The 22,800-nt window shown below is 42.7% G+C and overlaps 1 protein-coding gene across 7 annotated transcripts in view; it reads right to left on the reverse strand.

Moving 5' to 3' along the window:
* The window catches only part of hspa12a (heat shock protein 12A), a 72,619-nt gene that overhangs the window by 3,872 nt on the left and 45,947 nt on the right, over positions 1 to 22,800 (reverse strand). For 4 of the 7 annotated variants that reach the window (XM_027279942.1, XM_027279966.1, XM_027279940.1 and 1 more), the window contains 2 exons: positions 2,174 to 2,345; positions 1,992 to 2,006 (listed from right to left, as the gene is read on the reverse strand). In XM_027279942.1, coding sequence (XP_027135743.1) covers positions 1,992 to 2,006; positions 2,174 to 2,345 — 187 coding nt within the window. The remainder of the gene's footprint in view (positions 1 to 1,991; positions 2,007 to 2,173; positions 2,346 to 22,800) is intronic. The other 3 variants (XM_027279957.1, XM_027279968.1, XM_027279949.1) reach the window with 1 other exon arrangement.

The raw sequence follows: 22,800 nt of genomic DNA on the forward strand, positions 1-22,800 counted from the left end.
CTACAGAATGAAATGTTGACTTGTCTAAGAGAATACATGAGATAACTGACATAACATGAGCAGTAAAACATAATGTGCTTATGTTATTGTGTTTTTTGTAAATGGCAAATGGACTGTACTTATATATCTCCTTTCTAGTCTTCCAACCACTCAAAGCTCTTTTACACTACATATCTCATTCACCCATTCACACACATTCATACACTGATGGCATTTGCTGCCATGTAAGGTGCCAACTGTTCATCAGTTTGAGGAGACAACCATTCATACACATTCACACACTGAGCTACAGCTGCTCAGGAGGTAGAGTTATGTAATATGTTATGTAATAACGTCTTCATGTTGAAGTGTTCTTGGGCAGAATACTGAACCGCAAATTGGTCCCTGAGGCTGTGCCATCAGTGTGTGAATGTGTATGAATGGTTAGCCCCCAAGCTGATCAGCAGCTGGCACCTTGCATGGCAGCCAGTGCCATGAATATAATATGTATTGTTAAAGCATGTGTGTGTTTTACTAGGACATGCATATCCGTAGCTGCAACTGGACATGAACATGAAAACTGTTCATCTTACATCTTCAAGCAAAACCAACAGCAAATCTGTACATGACCTACATTTTGCCCTGAGGGTGAGCTACAAGAAAGGTCAGAGGTCATTAGTGCACCATCATCTGGGGACAGCATAAAGAATGCAAGGTTGTGTACTGTAGATGATGCAGAATGCTGAGCCAGAAACATCTGGTCTGATAACTTAAGAGACTATGAGAAGATGTGGACGTGCAGGAGGTCGGAGATGTAGCAAAGTGTCCAGCATAGACATACAATAAAACCTCCCCGTCTGTTATTTGACACACTTGGAGCGAGTATAGGGATGACAGGAACAAAAACAGGAAAAAATGCTGGACCAAGGGGGCCAGAAAATATTTTTAGGATCCCTATTTCCTCTGATCGAAAATCTTAAGGTTCCAGAGCCAAAACTTGCCTTCTCTGAGGTAGACCCTGGAACTATTGAAATGGAGTTTGCAGTAATGAACATCACTGGTGCAAAAGGAATGTGCATGAATTTTAGTTCCAGATTTAGTTCATAGTAACTGAAATTCTTTGGTCAAAAGGGGGAAATTTTGTTCCACAGGTAAAGATGCATTCAGGCCCTCCATGTCTAAAATGTAAAGACACACACACAATATAACTTTCTCCTTCTGTGCCCGATCAGCATTTTGTAGTGTTTGATAATGAAGGACAAAATCAACTGAAAATCTGAAGTATTTTGTCACCACAGTGAATACATTTAGCATTTCTAATGGGGAAGGCCTAAACCTGTGCTTCAATAAATGTTGAACATGTGAACGTCTTCATGCATCAGAGTTTAGATGAGTTTGACTGCAGAATCCATAAATGTCAGATGGACATGATTCTCCTAAACACCTTCCAGGGTTTTCAACATGAGCAAACAATCATCTGGTGGACATGGATGAGAGAAAAACGAACAGGTCAACAAACATAAACCTAAAGAAAGGAATCTTTACTTTTTACAAAACAAACTACAAGCATCTCCACATATCTTGTTTGCATGCAAGTTAATGGTACTGTATGCTGTGGGCATCTTTATAGACAGGATAAGAGTTAGACTAAAAGAAACGTTGTGGATCCTTTTTTAAAAGTGGTGATGAACAAAATCTTTCACATACTTGTGGAAAGGAAGGAGAGGTGGGTCTTGTCTGTTGCTGCACATACTGGTAAATGACATCTATCAGAGCATTTACATCTACAGTATATATTTTTGTATCACCAAAACTGTGAGAGGAGGAAATTTGGATCTTAGAGCAAACCAGTCATATGAATCATTTAATACTGAAGTTTTCATTATGTATCAAAATGTGCTTTTTGTATAACAGACGTGAAGCAAAAGCAAGCTGAAATGTGAAAAAAAGAAAAGTAAAGCTGTTGAACCATCATGCACTTGGTGTCTGAAATTAAAAGAAAGCATGTTTACCATGACCAGGAGAAACTATGGAGGGGAAGACATTCAACAAGATGAAAAGAAGTATGTTACAATGTCCACATTAATGCTCCATATTCAGAAAAATCCACTCAGAAGAGCAGCACAGGAGTCATAAATCACATGAACGCATCAACATGAAATCAGAACTTGATGTGAGTGTTGATGGGATGTACCTTGGGTCATCCCACTCCCCACGTTTTCAGTGGGGCTGAAGCCGTTCTGGGTGGTCTGGGTGCCCAGATCCACCATCTGGTGGAGGCGGAGCTTGCGGCAGTAGATTGATGCTGCCTCTGGTTCTAAGGCGATGATCAGCTGCTCTGGGTTTTCACGGGACACCAAAGCGGACTACATAAAGACAGAATACAGGACAAGAGCAAATACACAGGGAACTTTTATTATAACACATATTAGTCAGAGTGGTGAAGTATATAAAATGTACATGTAAATACCGTCTGAAGTTCTGACTGCTGAGGTAGCTAGTTTGACTAAACTGAACACAACATGTACAAAAAACTGCATGAATAGAATAAAAGTACCAAACCAAGATTATCGGATATCTGCAATTCAAAGTACTGTGGTGGAGGAGAAAACTACAGAAGAGACCATGTGTGGTTAAACTTGGAGCACCCACAGATGACTTTGATACATTTGAAAGAAGGGCTGCAGCTACCCATTCTTTCTGAAGTTGAGTATTCTACTGAATATTTCAGCGATAAATCGAGTAATCTGATTTATTTTTATGCATTTTTAAACAACAATACTGTAACGGACCGTGTATACACTGCGCTGTTTGGGTTGTGTTCAGTTAGGTTGTACTGCAGTGTATGGGGTTGCAGGACGTCTGGGGAGTGGCGTTATCAGAGGCTGTGAAGCCTGTCAGTTATGGCAGTTGCCAAAGCTCATCAAGTTGCTATTATAACTTCATTTATGAAGTGCCAAGGATCAATCATCACTCATCATTTGTTATAAACAACACACAAAATCACTTTTACTTCATGCACTCTGTTGTCAGAAGTCATACTGTACAGATATTCAACTGATCGATGGAAAAACAAACAGTTTGGTTTATATATGCTCTCTGAACCAGATGGTGACATCACTGCTGTAACACTGTGTCATTCTCTTCATCTGCCACGACTGCTAAAATGGAATATTACAACAAGAAAATCAGCAGCACAACTGACACACGGAAACTCTTCTCCGCCTTCAAATCGCTGCTCAATCCTCCCCCACCCCCACCTGCCACCAACCTCACTGCTGACAGCTTTGCCTCCTTCTTCACAGACAAGGTGGCAATTATCAGCAAACAATTTTGTGATCCCCCCGGTCACAACCTGCTACCCCCCCGAGACAACAGCGCAACTCTCTCCTCGTTCACCCCTCTCTCGGAAGACAAGGTATTCAAACTGATCATTAACAACCGACCCACCACCTGCCCGCTGGACCCCATCCCCTCTAAACTCCTACAAGATATTGCTCCTACGGTAGTCCCACCGATCACATCCGTGATTAATGCCCTCCTACGGTAGTCCCACCGATCACATCCGTGATTAATGCCTCACTGCCCTCAGGCGTATTTCCAGCGGCCTTCAAACAAGCCAGAGTTACGCCATTACTGAAAAAGTCTACGCTTAACCCCGCCTTGGTTGAAAATTATCGGCTGGTGTCACTGCTTCCCTTCCTCTCGAAAACCATTGAGAGGGCGGTCTCTAAACAAGTCACTGACTTCCTCACCCATCACCACCTACTTGACCCAAAGCAATCGGGTTTCAGAAGTGGCCACTCCACCGAAACAGCCTTACTATCTGTCTCAGAAGCCTTAAAAACAGCCAGAGCACGAGGGCAATCATCTGTACTCATCCTTCTCGACTTATCGGCTGCCTTCGATACAGTCAATCACGACATACTCCTAACCACACTCGCTAACATGGGCATTACAGGCTCTGCCCACTCCTGGCTCGAGTCCTACCTCGCTGGACGCTCCTTTAATGTGTCTTGGCAAGGTCGTCTGTCATCGACTCATACCCTCTCCACGGGGGTGCCGCAGGGGTCGGTGCTGGGTCCCCTTCTGTTTGCCATCTACACCACCTCGCTGTCCCATGTTATCCGCTCACACGGCTTCTCCTACCACTGCTATGCCGATGACACACAGCTATACCTGTCGTTCCAGCCGGACGACACCACGGTCTCCGCACGCATCTCCGCCTGTCTCTCTGATCTGTCAACTTGGATGAAAGACCACCATCTCCAGCTTAATCTGTCAAAAACCGAACTCCTGGTCATCCCTGCCCATGAGTCAATCTGCCATGACTTCAACCTGAAAATTGGTACTGTCACCATTACCCCTAACCATGCTGCTAAAAACCTGGGCGTGGTACTAGATGATCGTCTTTCTCTCTCTGAACACATTTCCTCCGTAGCGAGGTCATGTCGCTATGCATTGTACAATATTAGAAAAATCAGACCGTACCTGACCCAATATGCCGCTCAGCTCCTGATTCAGGCTACAGTCAGCTCCCGCCTCGATTACTGCAACTCGCTCTTGGCTGGCCTACCTGCTTGCGCGATCAAACCTTTGCAAATGGTCCAGAATGCCGCAGCGCGACTGGTTTTCAATCAACCTAAAAGGTCACATGTCACCCCACTCTTCAGCGACCTGCACTGGCTGCCTGTAGCTGCCAGAATTAAACACAAAGCTCTGACGCTAGCCTACAAAACCATCTCAGGATCTGCCCCTGCCTATCTCAGCGCCTTACTAAAGGCTCACGTCCCGACCAGGGCGTTACGCTCCGCTCATACAAACCGTCTAGTTGTACCCTCGCCTCTCGCAAAGCGAGGTGACTCTAGACTCTTCTCTGTGGTCGTCCCCAAATGGTGGAATGACCTACCAACGGCTACTAGAACAGCAACATCCCTTTCTACCTTTAAAAAACTTGTAAAAACCTTTCTGTTTCGAGAATGCTTCCCTGCCTAACAAAACTAACAAAACTAATAACTATTCTGTGCTCCTTTACACCTTTCTCAAGTTATGTCCTCCTCTGTAAGTCGCTTTGGATAAAAGCGTCTGCTAAATGCAATGTAACGTAACTGTGTGACCTGTTCTCTGGTCTGTTGTTCCTTTAAAGGTCCAGGGTGTCAGATTTAGGGGGCTCTATTTACACAATCCAGCAGCAACGGAATGTAATATTCATAACTGTATTTTCATTAGACAATGATCAGCTGGTAATAAGAATAGTTATGCTTGTATGTTTCATTTGTAGAAGAGAATTAGCTTTTTAAATGCACCACGGGTCCTTTACAGAGTCTGCCATGTTGAACCATGTTTCTAAACACTGGATCCAGACAGGCCTTTCACGGCTTATCACAGATAGAGCCACCAGAGTTTCTCCTTCAATCACGAGAGGGGCAGGTGAGGACCTTACTGCTAGATGCCAATAAATCCTACACACTGGTCCTTTAATGCATGATGCACATGAGATATGTAGGCAACATGGTAGGCAAAAAGGTCCCTGCCTTAGTGCCAGACCAAATTTTTACCCAGAAACTTGTTTGGAAAAATTAACCAGCATTAAGTTGAGAGAACTTACTCCCTTACATAATGACATAGATAAGAGTTTGTCAGGGTCTGTGACTTGGCTTTGCTGACTGACAAGCCATGTTGAAGGCACATTAGCAGAGCAGCAGATTTAACACTCCTCCCGTGTGCACACAGGATGTGTTCAGGCACAGTGCTGACAGATTTGACATCAGAGCAACATTTTGACAAATGCTTGTTAGCAATCATTTAGGATTTGCTTTTCCCATGTGTTTCCATGCCCTTCGTATTTGTGTGTCTTATCTCCCCTGTCTGTGCAGGCTGGGTGTGACTGACCACCACACCTGCTCCTCATTCACCTGACTACCACCTCCTCCCACTGCAGTACCTGGCTTTATCCTCTGCTTTCTGCTGGTTGAAACCTTTGTGGTAACTAGACAACCTACCGGCTCAGAAAATACTTTTGGCCCTTGATTTTTGTATGCTTGCGCTGATGTCCACCTTTTTGCTCAGCTGTTCCGCCTGCCATGCTCAGTCTAGCTGAGCTATTTGTTTGTTCTCCGTTCATAACCCAGACGACCTGGATTTGGTCCCTGGACCTCACCGTCACTCTCCTCCTTCCCGGCTGTGTACTTTTTGTTGTACTTTTTGTAATAAACCTTCTGTATTCTCACCTGGTGTCTGCAATGTGGGTTTAGCAGTCTGACCATGCAAAACATCAGCTGTTATATAAAGCAGTCATAAGTTAGCGCTCTGATTAGTAGCTGGTGGTGAGGGATCAGAAAATCATCTGTTATAAATGACACCACCAATATCAGTATGAAAGGGTTAGAAAATCTTTTTCATTATTTATTGATGACGTGATCAGAAGACAAAAGGAGCAGTGGTTACAGTAGGCTACTATTCACTCAGTTACCCTCCCTCTGTCCTCCATGAACAGATCATCAAAGCAGGTCAGATCCTCACTGCTGAGTCTTTCCATGCCCAGCTTTCTCTCTGTCAGGCTGCAGATAGTTTCTCTACACCTCCATTCTCATTGTACTGAAATCATTTCTACATCTGGACTCAAGAAATAAAAATTCACCTTTTGGAAAATGGCTTATTTGCTTAATTTCCAACAGATCAATATCAATATTTAAAAATAATATGTAAAATGATGAACCCACAGGGAATTATCGCCAAACACTGAACTAACTGCACCAAACAGTACAAAAAAGTTAGGACATCTTTAGCCTAGCATAGCATTATATTGGAAGCGGGGGGAACTGGCCTGGCTCACTGTTTCTCAATGAGCTTCTTTCAGTCCTTACGTGTTTGCACCAGGCAGAGGGGCTACTCATATACTAAAAGATACAAAATAGCTTTTCAGAAAACAATGCAGTGTTAGTGTGGAGAAACCTGCAGGACATCACCAGCTACAGGAGACCATCCACCCACACTGTGGTGAATCATACATATAAGACAACCCAAACTAGAACTAGAGACACTACACAGAAGTGCTGGATAACTTTTGTTTGTCAAAAAACTGTTGGACCATGTAAACTACAATTTGTCATTTGACGCATTACAAGTCAGAAAGAAGGCAAATAAGCACATGTCTGTGTTAAGAAAGGCACAGCCAGACGTTATTTGATAAGCAACAGTAAGTCTGTTTTAAGGCCTCAATCAGTACAATTTAAAATCAGCTGTTGGAGCCTTGGCATCTGCATTATTGATGCCTTTTAGTCTCTCACCTAAATGAGAATGAGGTCTGGCAACAATTTACATTTTCGAGGGCCATTTAAGTACATTCTACATCATCTGCTAGGCTTTCCTTCAAGCCATTTGTGGCTGAGTTAATAAATGATGCACTCACATCTTTGAAGCACACAGCACAGTGGTTAAATGAGGGAGATATTCAAGTCCCAAGTGCAGAAATGCAAAGCTAGCTAGATATGTGAATTGCATGTTGATCATTCCAACTGGCAAAAGCCTTTGGTCGACCTCCATGTGTATGTAAAAAAATATTATTAGAACTGTTTTTTGTTTTTTTTTAATGATTACAAGCACTGATGGTTTTCACATTCCTTGGCACTGGTCAATTAGCAACTTGATACACGAGAAAGACGCATTTCTGCTGATCTCTATAAACAAATACTCCATCAGACAAAAGCTGATGGGTTCCAAGATTGCATTTCAGCCAAAGCACTCAAACATGACATGTCAATACTACTCACACAAGGACAGGATGCTGAATCTAATATGACTCAATACATCATATGAATCTCATGTGTGTAAAGAGGAAACAAAATACAGAAAGGGCTAGTCAGCTAATTTAGGTTCATAATTTACCACACAATCATACACACACAGTGACACACACTGGCTCCCCCACCCACCACAGCTGTCTCTCCTCTCTTCTCCTCCACCCTCATGCCTTTCTTTACTGCAGCCAGCCACACCCAGGTGACGATGGATGTAACATAGCAAACAATGGTATTATTATTTCTGGAGATTTTGCAATGAACTACACATGCTTCATATACATCTCAGCTCATTTCAGCGCAGACAATGCATCTGGGCGTTTCCATGGACACTGATCTAACCTCCCTGCATATAAGAGACATAAGCAGATAATTAGAGAATCAAATGAACTCTGGTAACACATCATTGGATGACTGAACTTTCTCCGGACTAGCACATTAACCTGGACGGATTCCAGCTCGTCCGGGCGGACCGGAAAGCACCGGAGAGCGGTAAGAAGAAGGGCTGTGTTTGTGAACGATAGATGGTGCCACCCGGGACACATCAGGGTGAAGGAGCAACTCTGCACCAGAGACCTGGAGCTGTTAGCGGTCAGCATGCGGCCATACTACCTCCCGAGGGAGTTTTCACAGGTCATTGCCGTGACTGTGTACATCCCCCCCCCCGGCGGTCGCTGCTGCAGCTACAGACCAGATCCACACTGTCGTCTCGCAGCTCCTAAACCAGCACCCCCAATCCCTCCTGCTCATCTCCGGTGACTTCAATCATGCCTCTCTGTCCTCGGCTCTCCCCACCTTCACCCAGTACGTGAACTGCCACACCAGAGACAATAAAACGTTGGACTTACTGTATGCAAACATCAAGGATGCATACACCTCATCCCCCCTCCCCCCGCTGGGTCGCTCTGATCACAACCTCGTTCACCTCATCACAGACTACACCCCTGTGGTGAATAAACAACCACCTGTGAAGAGGCGTGTGAAGCAGTGGTCTGAGGAGACCAGTGCCAGGCTCAGAGACTGCTTCGAGACAACAGACTGGGAAGCACTCTGCAGCCCCCACGGCAGTGACATTGACAGCATGACCGACTGCATCATGGATTATATTAACTTCTGTGTGGAGAACACTGTGCCCTCCAAGTTAATGCAGTGTTTTCCCAACAACAAACCCTGGGTGACCTCCGAGATTAAGGCCCTGCTGAATGAGAAGAAGAGGGTCTTCAGATCGGGGGACAAAGAGGAGCTGCGGAGAGTCCAGAAGGAACTCCGGCTGAGGATCAGGAAGGGGAAGGACAGCTACAGGAGGAAACTGGAGAAGCGGATGGAGCAGAACAATGCCAGGGACGTCTGGAGAGGACTGCAGACCATCGCAGGCCATGGAAAAGGAGTGGGGAGGAACCCAGTAAGCGGGGACAAGGACTGGGCAGATGAACTGAATCTGTTCTTCAACAGATTTGATTCTGCCCCCCCTCCCTCTCTCACTCCCCCTCCTGCCCCCTATTCACACCTCCCTGGCCGGCTCCCCCTCCCCCTGCCCTCCACTCCTCAGCCTGTGACACCTTCAACACCTTCAACACCTAACCCCACCCACTCACCCGTTCAACCCCCCCCCGAGACTCTCACAACTCATCACCCCCACACCCCACCCCCGTCATCCTCCTCCCCCCTCTCCATAACAGATGATCATGTGAGGAGTCAACTAAAAAAGATCAAGGCAAGGAAGGCCCCAGGCCCGGACGGCATCAGCCCCAGGCTACTTAAGGACTGTGCTGACCAGCTCTGTGGTGTCGTCAGGCGCTTATTCAACCTGAGCCTGAGCCTGGAGAAGGGCCCGGCCCTGTGGAAGACCTCCTGTGTGTCCCGGTACCAAAGACCGCGCCCCCAAGGAGCCTAACCATTTCAGCCTGTTGCCCTGACTTCTCACCTGATGAAGACTATGGAGAGGATCATCCTGGACACTTAAGACCGCTGGTGGGCACACAGCTGGACCCCCTGCAGTTTGCTTACCAGCCTGGGATCGGGTGGATGACACAGTACTATACCTGCTGCACAGATCGCTGCTCCACCTGGAGGACAGCAGGAGCGCTGTGAGGGTCATGTTTTTTGACTTCTCCAGTGCGTTTAACACCATCCAGCCTTCACTGCTCAGAGTGAAGATGGAAAGGGTGGGAGTAGACCAACATCTGGCTGCGTGGACAACAGACTACCTCACCAACAGACCACAGTTTGTGAAGCTCCAGCACTGTGTGTCTGACATGGTGCTCTGCAGCACAGGTGCCCCTCAGGGTACGGTGCTCTCCCCCTTCCTCTTCACCCTTTACACCTCGGACTTCACCCACAACACCGCCCACTGCCACATCCAGAAGTTTCCGATGACACAGCCGTCGTTGGATGTGTTTTCGAGGGGGACGATTGGAATACAGGACCATCATCAGGGACTTTGTCAGCTGGTGTGAGCTAAACCAGCTTCAGCTCAACACCAGCAAGACAAAGGAGATGATCATAAACTTCCAGAGGAAAGCATCCCACTTCACACCGGTGAACATCCAGGGATTGGACATAGAGGTGGTGCAGAGCTACAGATTCCTGGGTGTCCACCTCAACAATAAACTGGACTGGACTGACAACACACATGCTCTCTACAAGAAGGGCCAGAGTCGTCTCCACCTGCTGAGGAGGCTGAGGTCCTTTGGAGTATGCAGGGCTCTCCTCAGGACTTTTTATGACTCTGTGGTGGCCTCAGCCACACTCAAAAAAAGCAACTTGGTGGGTTGTTACAATAACTCAAGTGTAACACGTATTATCTAAGCAATAATTTAATGTTTCCAAGATGTACATGTTTCATTCATGTTGGCTTTACTGAAATCGAACAACTAACATTCATTAGATTTGTTCATGTCGCCATAAAGTGAAGCAATCGCATTTTTATCCATGGTTTGTAACGGTAGGCGGGAAAAGCAAAGGAAACATCGCGATAGACCGCGAGATTTCACTATCCGGGTACATCGGAAAAGAGAACCCATGCTGGTGTCTGGATTGTGGAAAGAAAGGTAAGCAGACTCCCTACCATCTATCTAAATGCAAATTAAATATTATGCTTTATGTCCTTAGGACTTATACATTATTTTTATTTTTTATTTTTTTGCTAGTTGGTTATATGTGTTACTTAAAGTTATTAAAAAACCCACCGTCACCATGAGCACGTCTCTTCGCTAGCATGGCGAGTGGTTATGATTAACTATAATAGGAAAGCTCATTAAAAGGTATAATATTGTTTGAATAGCCGGTAAGTGCGGCGCATTGTGTGTGATTAGTGTATTCTACAATTCAGCATGATTTTTGCGTCTCTTTTCCGTCTATTGCCGCGCAGCCGTCACAATACAGGCGAGTTAGCGGTGTTTCACTTTTAACAGGGACCGTTAAAACTGGTGATGTTCCCGTGGTTGTCATGGTGATGGCAGCTGTTGAAAACGCAATATATAGTTATCCTACTAAATACTATAAATGATCTTAAATTAAATGTTCCACACGGCACATGCAATTGTCCGTCGGTGTTTGTTGTGAATTAAATTTTTAGTGTATATTTTTTAAAAAGGCGTTTACATTTCTACACCTGTGTTTGTGAAATGAGCAACCCGCGACACATTTGGATGAAAGTCACCAGTTAACACGGTCACTCGTTAAACCGAAACACTGCCTAATCACAAATGTGCACAATTTGCGTCAGGTCCTAAGCGTTTAGAGTAAAGCTGGAGCAGCTAAGCTAAATCGAAGGAGGAAAGGTTGAATTTGTAAATAGGGATGAAATTAGTGGAAGTGGAACAACTCGTAGTGGCAGTCAAAGAGACGCGGTCCGGTCGGTTCGCCTGACCAGGTCGTCACGCTTGAAGCTTCACACCGGAGAGGAAAAACACGGAGCCGTCGTATCGTTTATTTTGCGGTAAAACGTCCCATATGTTGGCTCGACTATACGACGGTGTGTCCCTGTAATTGTGTGTAGGTGTGTTTCAATGCCTTAAAACCTGTTTATACTTTCGCGTACGTAGCTACGCCGTAGACGCGACGCAGAGCTTGTGCATTTGAAGTTCTGCGCTGAGGGAGCGCGTTGATCGGCGGAATCAATGCTTCCTCTCTACAGTGACAACCTTTTCTTGTCGGACTTTTTTTACTCCTTCAACCGGGTGACAACTGGGATGTAGCGCGCGTGTTTGTAGCTCATTGATATCAAAGAGAAATGATTTTTATTGCAAATGTTGAAGCGGGAGCGCAGAGAGAGCCGTTCGCGGAGGCAACTGTAGTCAACCCCGGCTGAACTGACCAATCACAGCCCTGGAGGTTCGCATCGACGCGACGCGTAGTCAGGATATTTTGGAGGCGCACGTCAGCCTACAGCGTAGCTACGGCGTCGTGTCTGCGTCTACGCCGTAGCTACGCACGCAGAAGCATAAACCAGTTTTTATATACACACGAGGCGCAGTGTCAGCAGTGGAGTGAAACAATAACCTGCCCATCACCTGACCGCACGTGAATTGTGAGTCAGAATAATACAACTTAATAGTAAAAAAAAAAAAAAAAAAAAAAAAAAAAAGAGGGTAATATTCATAAAAAACCCTAGGAGACCCATTTTTATCCGGATGACAGGTGTAGATGTACAGCTTCCTACTCCTTCTCCTGCTCTATTTAAGTTCATGGTTAAAACTTCCATCGCCTTATTTTTCTCTTTCCACAGATTGTGAAATGGCCCCGGTGAAACTAAGATCATCCTTGGAGAAACAATTCCCAGAGATTGATTCTTCCAGATGGGATTCCTGAGTCTGTCAGTGAACTCTCACAGCAAATAAGAGACAGTGTGGATAGAGGGCTTTTCAGGCTTCAGTTCATGGACATGGAATTTGGATGAATTTACTAACTTGTTGTCAATATCGGATGTCCAGGACAAAGGAACCATTAAGGTCATCTTTATTTCAGATGCACTTGTTCAGCCTGGTGGTTTAGCACCTCCTCCCTCCCCAGTTTCTGCCTCCTCCTGCTCTCCAGATGACTCCTCTCTTTCACTCTGGTTGCTCATTTGACACCGACATCCTGTCTTCTCCGGAGTCCTCCTCCTCAAGATCTTCTGCACTGGCCTGTCCATTCCCGGTTCCCAGGTTCTCCTATGATACTGAGCTACAGCTGGACAGGGCCAATGCTGCTTTCAAAGCAACCGGAACTTTGTTGAATCCTGACACAAAAACTAAATCAGCCATTCTAATGGCTTAGCTGAAAAGATCATCACGTACAAGTGTACCTCTCTGACTCAGAGTTAGAAAATGTAGCAGAAGCTTTATATTAAAGCATCCATGTCTGAAAGGCCAGGTTCTGTCTCTGGATATAGCGGATGGAAGACAAGTTTGAAGTATAAACTCGGTAACTACAGAACAAGCTCAGAGAGCTTGGGTGCCCAGAAGTTACGTGAATGCCCTAAAACAAAAACCTCATGGCAAGTGCAGTCCGGCCTATGCTGTTAAGACCGCCAAAAAAGCAGAAGTGAATTACTGCCCCGCCTATCCAACTGGTGAAACCACACAGAACTCTAGAAATGATAAGAGTGGCCCTCCTGTCAGAAGTACAGAAAAGAAATAATGACGACAAGGTGGCGATGTGATGGAACAAGACCTTTGCCCTCAGAAGGGAAGAGGTGTTCGAGAGGCACCCATGATCGCCGCACTTCAAAACAAGGTGCCAGCTCTCTTCCATGTGCAGAAGAGGTAAGTGAATGAATTGATTAGAATTGTTTTAAGCTTGACATTGACGTCATAATAATCAGAATTTAGTTTTGTTACCTTTTTTTGTTTTTGTATTGTAATTGTACTGTAGGTGAGTTCCGAATTTAAGAGAATCACAACACTGCATCTGCAGTCCAAGTTCTTCTCTGAGCGGATGCACATTCTGCAATTCTACTAAAGGCGTATTCCAAAAAAGGTGGCGTTCAAGGGAAAAAAAATCAAGAGCATCATGGTACCCAATAACCCAGGTATGGAAACAATATAAAAAGAAAATGTTCTCCTTGTACTGCTGTCATACTTTTCAACTTCACTGAAAATCAACTATTGTGAAATGGCTAATGTTCTGGAATAGTATACATACTCAAATAAATTACTGTACACTATTATAGACTTGATGATTATATAAAAATGTATGAACTTGCTTCGTTTGATTGTACCTATTATACACAATGCCAGACTATTCCAAAGGTTCGGTTTAAAAGTTGTCTAAGCTGGGTGAAACTGCTCTGTTGGTAGGTCAAAATGTTCCTAATGTTGAATTTTTTTTCTATATTTTCTCTGATCTGCAAACTTGACGGACAGTGTTGACGTCGACGAGAATGCGTCCTCCAAGGTCTGTGTTGTCTACTTGAATGAGATCCGGAGAAGCTGGTGAAGGAATACATGGTATGTTAATTAACTTTTTGTTTCCTAAGGTTTTGATCAGTTGAAAGGATGGTGTTTCCTTGGGTTCCAATCAGCAGTAAAATTGGAAAAGATAAGGTTTTAAAAATCTCTTTAAATCTCCCTACTTGCTGACAGCATTACATTTGTAAACTAACCAGGTGTCTACTTATAAATCAATGTCCAATTAGAAAAACTATTTTTAGGCCAACTGGTACATACATAAGTTCTACCTATTAAATCAGCCTCCTTTTGTTTTTCTGGAACTTATACAGTTTGTGGGAAACACTGTGGTCATTTGTGAATAAAGGTAATACTATAAAAAAGGATCTTATACATCAGTGAAAAATCATTGCCCTTTCTAAATTGTTTCGCACAGACAGCTGATGAAAGCAGTGATCAACCATGGCAGAGACTGTCTTTGGAATCTTCGTCCTGCGACATGAAGGAGCTGAGCCGGTGATGCCCCCGAGGATGTTGGAATCATTCTGGAAGGTGTGGAAGTACTCAACAACTTGGGAAGTGTTCCTTTTGCTGTGGCGATGTTGCTTGCTCTTGTTATGCCCTAAACCTGAGCTACCCTCCAGAGCTGAAATATACATTTGAAGCATTGCGAAGATCATAATGGAACTAGATGAAAGCAGACTATCCAGAAAAGTACAAGCTCTCAAAACATTCTTTGCCGTTAGTAAAGTAATGGAGAATCATTGTCCGAAATTGACAGAGGGGGTTTGGATCTCTAATAATTGGTTTCATTTAAAGGAGTGGGACACTTAAGTTTTATTATCACTTTTCAGTTACATTTTGAACTGGTTTTCTTTATTGTAAAGGACTATCTGAGACTGCCCACTGAGAACTCAAAAGCAGGTTGAAAAAATGCCTCTCAAGATGGTATGGATACAGTCTATAGACTGCTGTTTTAATTTTTTTTTAATTAAATGGTTAAGTATCAAGTACCTGTTTGGTTGGCACTTTCAAAAATAAATGGTGTTCTGTATTTTTTATCAGTTAGAAAAAGAAAAACTGAAAATTTTGTTTTGTTATCTTGGAGGTTTTTTTCATGGCTTTAAGGCTTTTAGGTTACTGTGATTTATTCTCTTTACTCTTTCAATATACAAGAGAAGCAGTGTTTATTATTTTATAATACTTATCTTATTTACTACTTTTTAGATAGTGAAAAGAAACCCTATTTTATTTTGTTGCTTTCGTAAAACATTCTACTATTCAGAGTTAAACTATTTTATAGCAGCATCTACCAGTTTTTTTCAAGCTCCCGTAATCTTCCCCATTTAGTTAAAATGGTGTTGTTTTTTGTTTGCCAGGGGAAAAAAAAAAGTATTGTTGCACTGCTTGTGTAAAACATTGTTTCTCTTTTGATTATTGCCAGTTTTAAGCATGCTAGTCTGTGACTAATTGAAAAATACAAATGTATGGCAATGTCTACTGTTTGTCTTGTATTTCTTTATACTTGATACAAACTGTTTACACTCAAATTGTATTCTTTGGATGAACTTTAAAAAATCATGGGAGTATTTCCACGTGATTAAATGGCTTTTTTTCAGCATAAGCATTTTTTTTGTTGGAACAACTTACTTAACTGGGTTGGATCAACTTAATATACTGGTGTAATTTTACTAATGTCAAATGAGTAAATCTAATACTATTATATTTAGTCGTCCAACCCTAGTAAACAAGTTATATCAACCCTAATGAAATAATTGACCTAATCCAACCAATTAAGTTGGACCTAAACCTAGGAATTCAGTTCAATCAATTCTAATATATTAAGTTGAACCAACGCAAGTATGTCAAGTTTGACTAACAAATTGTTTAATACTGAAAGAAAGCCATTTAATCATGTGGAAATACTTTCCATGATTTTTTTAAGTTCATCCAAAGAGTTATTTTTTTGAGTGCATCTTTTATGCTGTGGTCTGCTGGAGAGGGGGCAGCACGGACAGGGACAGGAGCAGACTCAATAGACTTATTAGAAGAGCGAGCTCTGTCCTGGACTGTCCTCTGGACTCCATAGAGGAAGTGGGTGAGAGGAGGATGTTAGCTAAGCTGACATCCATTCATGGACAAACCCTCTCACCCCCTCCATGACCACTGTGGGGGCTCTGAGCAGCTCCTCAGCAGCAGGACTGTACACCCCCGGTTGTAAGAAGGAGAGGTTCCGCAGGTCCTCATCCCTGCTGCTGTGAGACTTTACAACACCTGTCACCTGGCTCATGTTGTAGTTCCTGTATCATGTCTGTTTCTGTTTACTGCACATTATACTCTAGTACTTTTTGTAAATCTGCACATTATACTCTAGTACTTTTTGTAAATATGTACATTGTGTTCCCTCCTGGTTTCTCTTTTTCGCTGCTGTTATAAGTGAATTTCCCCGTTGTGGGATCAATAAAGTATTATCTTATCTTATTCTTATTTTTCTTTCACTCGATAGTTCTTCTGCCTTCTTTCTTTTTCTCTCTGTTTTATTATAACTCTCTGACTCACCTGTGTCCTCTAGCACAGTCTTGGGGTATACCGTGGTGTGTGTGTGTGTGTGTGTGTGTGTGTGTGTTGTGTGTGTGTGTGTGTGTGTGTGTGTGTGTGTGCGTGTGTGTGTGTGTATGGCAGTCACGTATGCCAGGTCTTGCTTATAATGTGCACTGCAGAAACTCTGAGCATTACTTTCAGCCAGCCATTCTTAGTATCTGGTCAGATGTCAGACAATCACTTTGAATTGTCGTTTGCCAAAACTGGCTGATTCTCGGCCTACCTTCTAGGCAGCTTCCCTCATGAACTGCTTTGCAGGCATTTTCCAGATGGCAGGAAACAGTGATCACCCATCTCACATCATTGTTGTCAACTCGCCACCTGTCTGATCACTGAGCTCCTACGGAGAAACAGCCAAACAACAACCCAACAGGTCAGAAAAGTCATGCGACAGGGTTTAGTGTGATGCTGTGTGTTCAGACCAGTCAGTGTTCTACAACTCCTGAATGAGAATTACTGAGCTGGTTTAGTGCTTATGCTTTGTACTTTTGATGAGTTACATGTTCCCTTCATTAGGTCAGAAAGTATCACGTGCACATGCTGCGAGATGTAGATAAAAGTGCTTTGTGTGTATAAACACTATTAAAAGGTACAAAGAGTTCACAGAGGTCTGTTACCTTTAGTGCCTGCTCCTTGAAAAAGGCCAATGCATATGCAAAAATATCCCGAGCTTTGACTCGCTTCCCATTGGCTGCCATGGATGGTCTGTGTTCAATGGACAGATTCTGGTTGCGGGAAAAGATGTAAAGTCATCACAATATTGTAGAAGAAGAGGGACATAGGACCTACTGATGATATGAAGAGAGGTATGAGGTCTACAATTACAATTGTGTGGATCTGACATCCTGCTGATGTATGACACTGATCAGTATTTTCTAGTAGCAAGGCTGAAAGATGTTGATTTGATCACGGTGATTATCAATTGAATAACGGACCCACCACAAAACAAAGCATGGTGTCTGTAACCGCTGGACTGCCATAAAATGTGCATAGTCAGATAATGGTCTATCATCAAGCTTTCTATTTTCAAATCCCAGCACATTTCTGACATCTGTGGCCATCAGCTCCAGGCTGAGTGTGGTGTGTACGATAATGAAGAAACATGGTAGGATTGAGATATATCAGGCTTTGGGCTGCACACATGATACCCATTGAGATTTCGGCAGTCTTAAACCTTTCATTGCCACCAAGGTTTTGTCGAAAGAATCGTGTGAGATACCTCCTGCTGCTCTGAGGAATACAAGTGTAAGCATACGTACGGTCAGCGGGGAGCAAAGCCAGCAGTTTGAACACAGAATGAAGAGCTTGTTAGATGGTAAGTCATGTTTTCACGGGATGGCAAACTTTTTCCTTTTTTTTATAATATTAGAGGAAACCAGTACCAAGAGGACTTACCGTGACTGCTCTGAAAACCATGTTACCTGATTAATACTAAAGACATACTCTGATGTAACCGCCATTTTCCAGATAAATACTGCTTGCACACATATTTGGGCGAGTGTGGATGCGTATCAGCTCAGTGGACAAATTGAGCTGTCTGGCATGGCTTTCAAGAGAATTGAGCCCTAAGAACGATCTATGCATGTATCCCACTGTGGGCACAAATGCATTGTACTTACGCATGTGAGCTCAGGTGATTTCCAGGGTTAGATTTTCATGGCCATTGTTTAGTCTGCTGGGTCCAGGTCATGGTAGAAGTCACGTGCTGGCATAGCCCAACAATTGTGGAACTTCCATGTCTGGAGTCAGCAGATCGTTGGTTGGATGTCTTCTGCGATTGGAACTACACCAGGGTCCCCGCCTTCCAACCGCTGAGAGTACGACACAAAACTTATCCAAACACATGTCCCAAATACTTATTTCTGATTTACAATCTCAACAATCAAAGTTCATCTGACACTTTTGGAAACTATTGTGTGCCTTGAAAATGTCCGCGGGAATCATTTCCCCAATGAAGCTCCACTTTTTATATAGAAAGACTATTATATATATATATACCACACAATAATACACACACATACATATTATGGCATGAATAGGAAATTAAAGTTGACTATATTGAATGGAAACTTTGAATATATTGAATGAAACTTCTGAAACATATGGAGTGAACCTTGACTACATGAATGAAACCTTGGAATATATTGATGAAACGAAAACTTATGACCAAAATGACACTGAATTACCTTGAAACTGAGTGAACCTTGATATATGAATGAACTTTGACTATATTGAATGAACCTTGAATATAATGAATTGATAATTGATAACTTACACTGACGTCAGGACTTCCGCGGCAGTGCCTGCAGCCATCTTGTGTAACAGTCTTTAAAGTGAAATGAAGACACTATGTTACAGGCCGCCCACACATCTAGTTGACAGGCATATTAGCAATGAGGACATGATAATTACAGGCGAAGTGACGTGCCGAAAATCCTCCCGAAAAAAGTTAGCCTCAATTTTTTAACCGTGGCAGGCCTAAAAACAGGCATTAAAGTTTCGCCCATAATTTCATATGCCATTTGTTGTCTGTCCGACAGTCCGCTGTGTGAGCACTCTTGTGAGGTTATAAAGGCATGCTGGGTTGCGCCTGATAAACACCGGGCCTGTTTTATGTCTGCCACGTATTAAAAAGGGACGCGAAACTGTAAACGGTTATTGATCATGGGTACGGGGGGATTTTGGCCCGTATCAAGCAAGTTGTTAATGATGTCCTCATAGTTTTAATATATGCCTGCTGAAACGAGTATTGTGAGCAGACTGACTCTGTTGTCACTCACTTTAGTCATAGCACCACACGTTACACCAAGATGCTGTGAAGTCTGACGTCTCAGTCAGTTTATTCATACTATTCAAGTTTATTCAAATATATTCAAGGTTTCATTCCATATCTATTCAAATTTCATTCCAATAATCACGGTTTCGTTAAATATATTCAGACTTCATTTAAATTTAAGTTTCACTGCATATATTAAAGTTTCATTCAACTATCTTCAAAGGTTTAATTCCTCCTATATATATTATATATCTCTATATATAATATTATCTATATTATATCTATTATATATATATATATTAAAACTGGAGGAATAGCTTTAGCTGATGAGAAAATGTGGTTGGCAGGAGCTATCTCTTGGCATTTAATCTCCATAAATGCTCATGTCTATGCTGCTGTGGTCGTGACAGATGTGTTCTTTGTTGAGAGTATCCAGAAATTCTTTGTTTATTGATAGTTCTGCCTTCAGTTTCTGTTGGTGCACGTGGTTTCAGTACACATAAAAGGCAGTAAATGTAAAGGTTGTTTGCTGTTCTGTATCAGGAAGAACATACCTGGACAAAACTGTATTTGTGCTATAGGCAGGAATAAAACATTTATTGCAACCCTAAAGAAAGCAAGGATATGTGAACTTTGGCTAAGAGTGGCAAGTAGTAGAATTCTTTCGAAAGTTTCACATTAAAAAAAAATCATTAAACGATTTAAATTCTTAAAACTAACCTTGACTGAAAAATCAATAAAGTCAGATTAATACTGTGACAGAGCCTCAATGCACTCCAATTTCAACGAGAATAGGTCAGAAATAGAAAAAATACAAGTCAGTTTAAAAAACCCACCTCATCATTAGAAATCACAATGAAACCAACAAGTAAACCGTTCCAGGGGACATTAAAATAGTGACTGAACTGGGCTGGGACACACTTATTGCCGTGGGTAGTTGTCATCATTCTATCATGAAGTTTTAAGTTGTGAAATAACAAGTTTCAGAAATTAAATGCATTTATTTTGAAATCCAGTTGATTATATTACAAATGAAAAAAATGTAAATATTCAGTAAATTATACTGAATAGTTATAAATAATAAAGCTACAATATCATTGGCTTTAAACAAAGAGACCCAACCAAACATGTCCATCTCACAGTTACAGTCAGCACTGGACTGCTACTGTGAGAGGACATGTGGTTGGCCCTCTTCATGGGATTTGTATAAAAGCCTCTATTTGTTTCTTCCCTTCACACACACAAGTGAGGATAGGTGGTGACATCTAATGTTCAGTCTATAGGGCAAGGCAATGTCTAAGCTACTCACGCAGGACACTCTCCCTGTCCTTCTGATGCAGCATTTCTCGAACTTAAAAACCTCCTCACTGGACACAACACCAGGCCAGCCTCTGTCCAGCCTTGTTTGGGTAAGGACTCAGCAAAGGAGGTCTCACCAAACCTAAATATTCCAGGCGGATTGGAGCTGTTTTTTTTCACTGAAAAATGTAGCTAGTAGAGTACTAAGTAAAAATATCTAATCTCCAATCCACCTGATTTTCAAGTAAAGACCTGTGTGAGGAAGAAGAGCTAAGGCCCCTTGACTTTACTCAACGAGATCTTTTTTTTAATGTAGAAGATTGTTACGAGACGCGCCACCAGACAGAAAGTTTTTTCATTTTCTTAGAAGGAGGAGGGTTCTGAAAGAAAACATGTGTTTATACCTTATGTGGCTGCCTTTAGCTGGACTTCCCAAACTAATTTTGAATATGAGGATCTAAAACTATGTGTAAGTAAATGAAACTTAGATGCACATGCATGTTTTGAAACATGGCTGATGAAAAATCAGTTTTCCAGCAGAAGTCGGCTGTCCCATTTTGCTCCTCTACTACCTGACCACAGTCACACAAAACATTTCTCATACTTGAAAGGTCTACCAATCAAATTACTGCAGCAAGTCAACAGTCCATGACTCACAGTCCTTCCCCTTTTAAAAAATAAGAGTAGTATATGTAAATGGACTGTACTTATAATCTCCTTTTAGTTTCTGACCACTCAAAGCTCTTTTACATTACTCTCATTCACCCATTCACACACATTCATCCACTATGGCCTTAGTGCCATGGCACGGTGCCCAACTGCTCATCAGTTTGAGGAGCTAACCATTTCCACACATTCACACACTGATGGCCAACAGCCTTCCAGGAGCAATTTGGGTTCAGATCTTGCCCAAGGCCACTTCTACATTGCAGGACTGGAGGGGATTAGTGGACGTTGCAGTTATTATAAGTAAAATTCGATGTATGCCCACTTAATTACGGTGTGATTTATCTGGTCCCGTCTAAGAGGCCAATAACAACATACAATGCATCATAACTGATTGAAAAACCCTGTTTTTTCATAAAATATGATCAAGTTGATAAACTCTGTGAAATATGTGTGTGTGTCTGTCCAAGGTGCTGATCCTGGACCCCGCGCAGAGTCAGCAGCCGTCCCCGCTGTCCATCCTGTAGGTCATGCTGACTGTCAGGTGCTATTATTTACAGCTGACAGCAGACTGATATATCGCGACACGTCACGATATGACATGTCAACACACTTGGTTGTATGTCCCTCCTTGCCTGCCGTAGAAAAAACACGAAAAAAAAAAAACAGTGGACATGATGGTAGCCAGTTAGCCTGTGCTCGGGCAAACAATGTTGTGCAGACTGTGATATATATATTTAGTGTGTTGACGAAGAAGGATGTGGAGGGGATGTGGCTGAATAATGGGCAACGTTTTTGGGAGAAAGAGTCGACCTTCCCGTGTGACGGAGCAAGACAAAGCCATCTTGGTGAGCCGAGAGCTGCTGCAGATTAGTCCCGATACATGGAGCCAGTGCAGCTACTCAACATGGATTCATGTGTTATGCTGTATGCTGTGTCGTCACTTGACTTTGTGTTTTGTTTTGTTTCCATCATCAGCAACTGAAGCAGCAGAGAGATAAGCTGAAGCTGTACCAAAAGAAAATCACCCTGCAGCTGGAGAAAGAGAGACTGCTGGCGAAGCAGCTGCTGAAAGATGGCAAGAAGGAGTAAGAGATTTGTTCAGATCAGATAGATCCTTTATTGATTAAAGGGAAATCCAAGCATTCATTCAAATGAAGCTACAACATAGTGGACATGCATTAAAGTTAACCTCTTATGCATTTAAATGAAGGGATTAAGGCGCTAAATAAATACAGTTTTTATACAAATAGCTGTTATGAATGATGTTTAGTACTTTTTGTAAATAGTACTTTTTGTAAATCTGCAC

Source organism: Larimichthys crocea, chromosome I, assembly GCF_000972845.2.
Source record: "Larimichthys crocea isolate SSNF chromosome I, L_crocea_2.0, whole genome shotgun sequence".
NCBI classification, from domain to species: domain Eukaryota; kingdom Metazoa; phylum Chordata; class Actinopteri; family Sciaenidae; genus Larimichthys; species Larimichthys crocea.